The 2,457-nt window shown below is 48.4% G+C and overlaps 1 protein-coding gene across 1 annotated transcript; it reads left to right on the plus strand.

Moving 5' to 3' along the window:
* Positions 1-623: 623 nt before the first annotated feature.
* Positions 624-1,708, plus strand: LOC123171376 (nuclear transport factor 2-like). The gene is made up of 3 exons (XM_044588904.1): positions 624-635; positions 802-939; positions 1,187-1,708. Exons 1-3 carry the CDS (start codon positions 624-626, stop codon positions 1,706-1,708), a joined length of 672 nt encoding a protein of 223 aa, XP_044444839.1.
* The last annotated feature ends 749 nt before the right edge of the window (positions 1,709-2,457 follow it).

Here is a 2,457-nt window from a genome sequence, read left to right on the forward strand (position 1 = left end):
CGCTGGAACGACCGAAGACGACAGCCTCGTGCATGCGCCCCGTTCCTCCGTATCGAGCGAACCCACGTCCGGCTGGGCCTCATACCCAACACTCCGCGGCCCAAACGACCTGGTCGGCCCAAGTGATCGCAAGTCAACTTGACCCACAGCCGCTTCGAACTGGGCCTCATACCCAGCCGAAGTCGGCCCAGAAGCCACAGGCGGCCCATCCGCGCCTAACAGGCGATTCAAACGCGCCTCCCGATCGGCGGCGATCCCGAATGGCTTCGCCGGCGCCGCCAGCTTCCGGCCGGCCGCCGCCGCCGTCCGTTTCTTTTCCCGCTGGCGATTGGGCACCACTTTCCATTCTGAACCAAGGTAATCCCCAAACGTGAGGGCCGGAAGACGTACCTTTGGAAGAGGACCACGCCATGGCCGGATCGCCGTTGCCGCCGTCCTCCGGTGCACGACGCGCCAAGCGATCTCGATCCTCTCCGTCTTCTCCAGTCCAATCCTCGCCGGATCATCCTGCGGGTCACCTCATCTACCAGCCGCGCAACCTCCTCCGAATATCCACTCTGAAACGCCTCGCAAATATGATCTGAAGGCGTAGGGGACGCCGTCGCCGGCGAGCCGACGTCCAGATGCCGGCCACCGTCAGCATCCTCCTCCTCGTCACTCTCCATTAGCGCCCAGAAGCGTCCTCCGACACGCCGGTCGCCTCCGGCGCCGAGGTCGCGAGAGGCGCCGAGAGACCCCATAGGCCTGGCTCAGTTACATGCACCACGTTAGCTTCGATTGACTTCTTTTTTTCTTGTATAGATTTGCGCCGTATTTGTTGATCAATACTATCATGTTCTACATGACACGCCAGATCAGGCGTACAAATTTTATCTAGACAGGAGCACCATTGGCCGGCCACGTCCTGATGGAGTCGTGGAATACGTAACAACACTGCCCGTAAGTTCCTCTATGAAAATTAGTTTTCTTGCTACAAACTGGAGTATCAATGTTTCTATCAAAATATTCGCAGAAGAAACTTTATATGGACTGGTAACTACTCCCTTGATTTTAGCTAACAGACATCAACTTGAACTAGTGCGTAAACTCTTTGTAGATTTTGTACGTACAAGTAGCGTTGCTCACCTTTATATACTTCGATTAGTTCTTTTTAATTAATTCTACCCCTTGTGTGCTTGAACGAGAGGAGATCAACAAATCATTAATATCTATGGACTTCAGCAAATACTTGACGGAGATAGACACTGCAGATGCAGTCTCATCTCACAATGGTGGTACGCTCATTGTTGTTACTGGATCGTTAACCGCGCCTGATGGCGTTTGCACAAACTTTACGCAGTCGTTCTTCCTTGCACCACAAGAAGGTGGTGGCTGTTTTGTTCTCAATGACATATTTAGAATTATGCCTAAAACGTCACGACTTGTGACAAGTCAATCCGATAGTCAAGAAAATGACATCAAGGAGAATGTCGGATCTACAGTTGAATCAAGAGAGGCAGAACAAGTGAAGACTGGCCATGTACCAGTGGAGAATAAGGTTGGAGACTTGGAAGTTCCAAACCCCTCAGCTAATGTCACAACATATGAAAATTATGATGGCACCGAGCCACTTGTGCAAGCGACCAAAGAGGATCTTGAAGGGACTCATGATGCTTTTCCTCCTAAACCTCAACCTCATAAGGATGCTACTGGCAGCTCTTACGCATAAATCGTGACTTCTCTATTTTCCCATCTACTTAATGCGAGGGGTTAAGATCGATCGAGGGGCTTTGAGAACCAGGAAAAGCTCTAACTTCTAGAAAGATGGCATCGCTCTTGACCTAGGAGGAATTGCCCAACTTAAGGCAGCTCACTTTGCTTAGTATTATGTGCTATTATCATACCGCATGATATACTATTGTAGTTACTACATTCACATTGCATATTATCATACACTAGTGTTATCACTTTATTTATTTATGAAATCCCAATACAAATTGTGGATATGATCTATTTCTTGTTAGTTTATTCGTTTGATGTGCTATGATAATGTATCATAATCTGAAATATGATAAAGTTATGATCCGGGGGGATACGCATGGGGCCTATGGACAAAATTGATTTTAATTTAGCCACCCCATGACTTAAACCTACCCTCCCACCCCCCAACCCCCGCGGTCATTTCAAGTAACTATCCCCGGATTTCCATGTCTTCTGTAAGATTTTTTTTTCGAAAAGGGGATCTCCCCGGCCTCTGCATCAGAATGATGCATACGGCCATCTTATTAACGAAATAAAAGGTTCCAACAAGGTTCCAAAGTCTCCGACTGAAAAGAAATAAAAAGACAGCTCACACAGAGCTAAAGAGGCTGGTCACACAGACTAGCCAAGATAAGACGCCATAACCGACTGGCTAAAGATAGATAGGTAAACTAATTGCCTATCCTATTAGATGACCGCCATCCAAACCGGTTGAAG

This window comes from Triticum aestivum, chromosome 7D (genome assembly GCF_018294505.1).
Source record: "Triticum aestivum cultivar Chinese Spring chromosome 7D, IWGSC CS RefSeq v2.1, whole genome shotgun sequence".
NCBI lineage: Eukaryota > Viridiplantae > Streptophyta > Magnoliopsida > Poales > Poaceae > Triticum > Triticum aestivum.

What these genes read in the sequence shown, in the direction of transcription:
- LOC123171376 (XM_044588904.1), top strand. An exon ending in AATACGTAACAACACTGCCC is followed by an intron (nt 940 to 1,186) that starts GTAAGTTCCTCT and finishes CTTGAACGAGAG; the next exon opens with GAGATCAACAAATCATTAAT.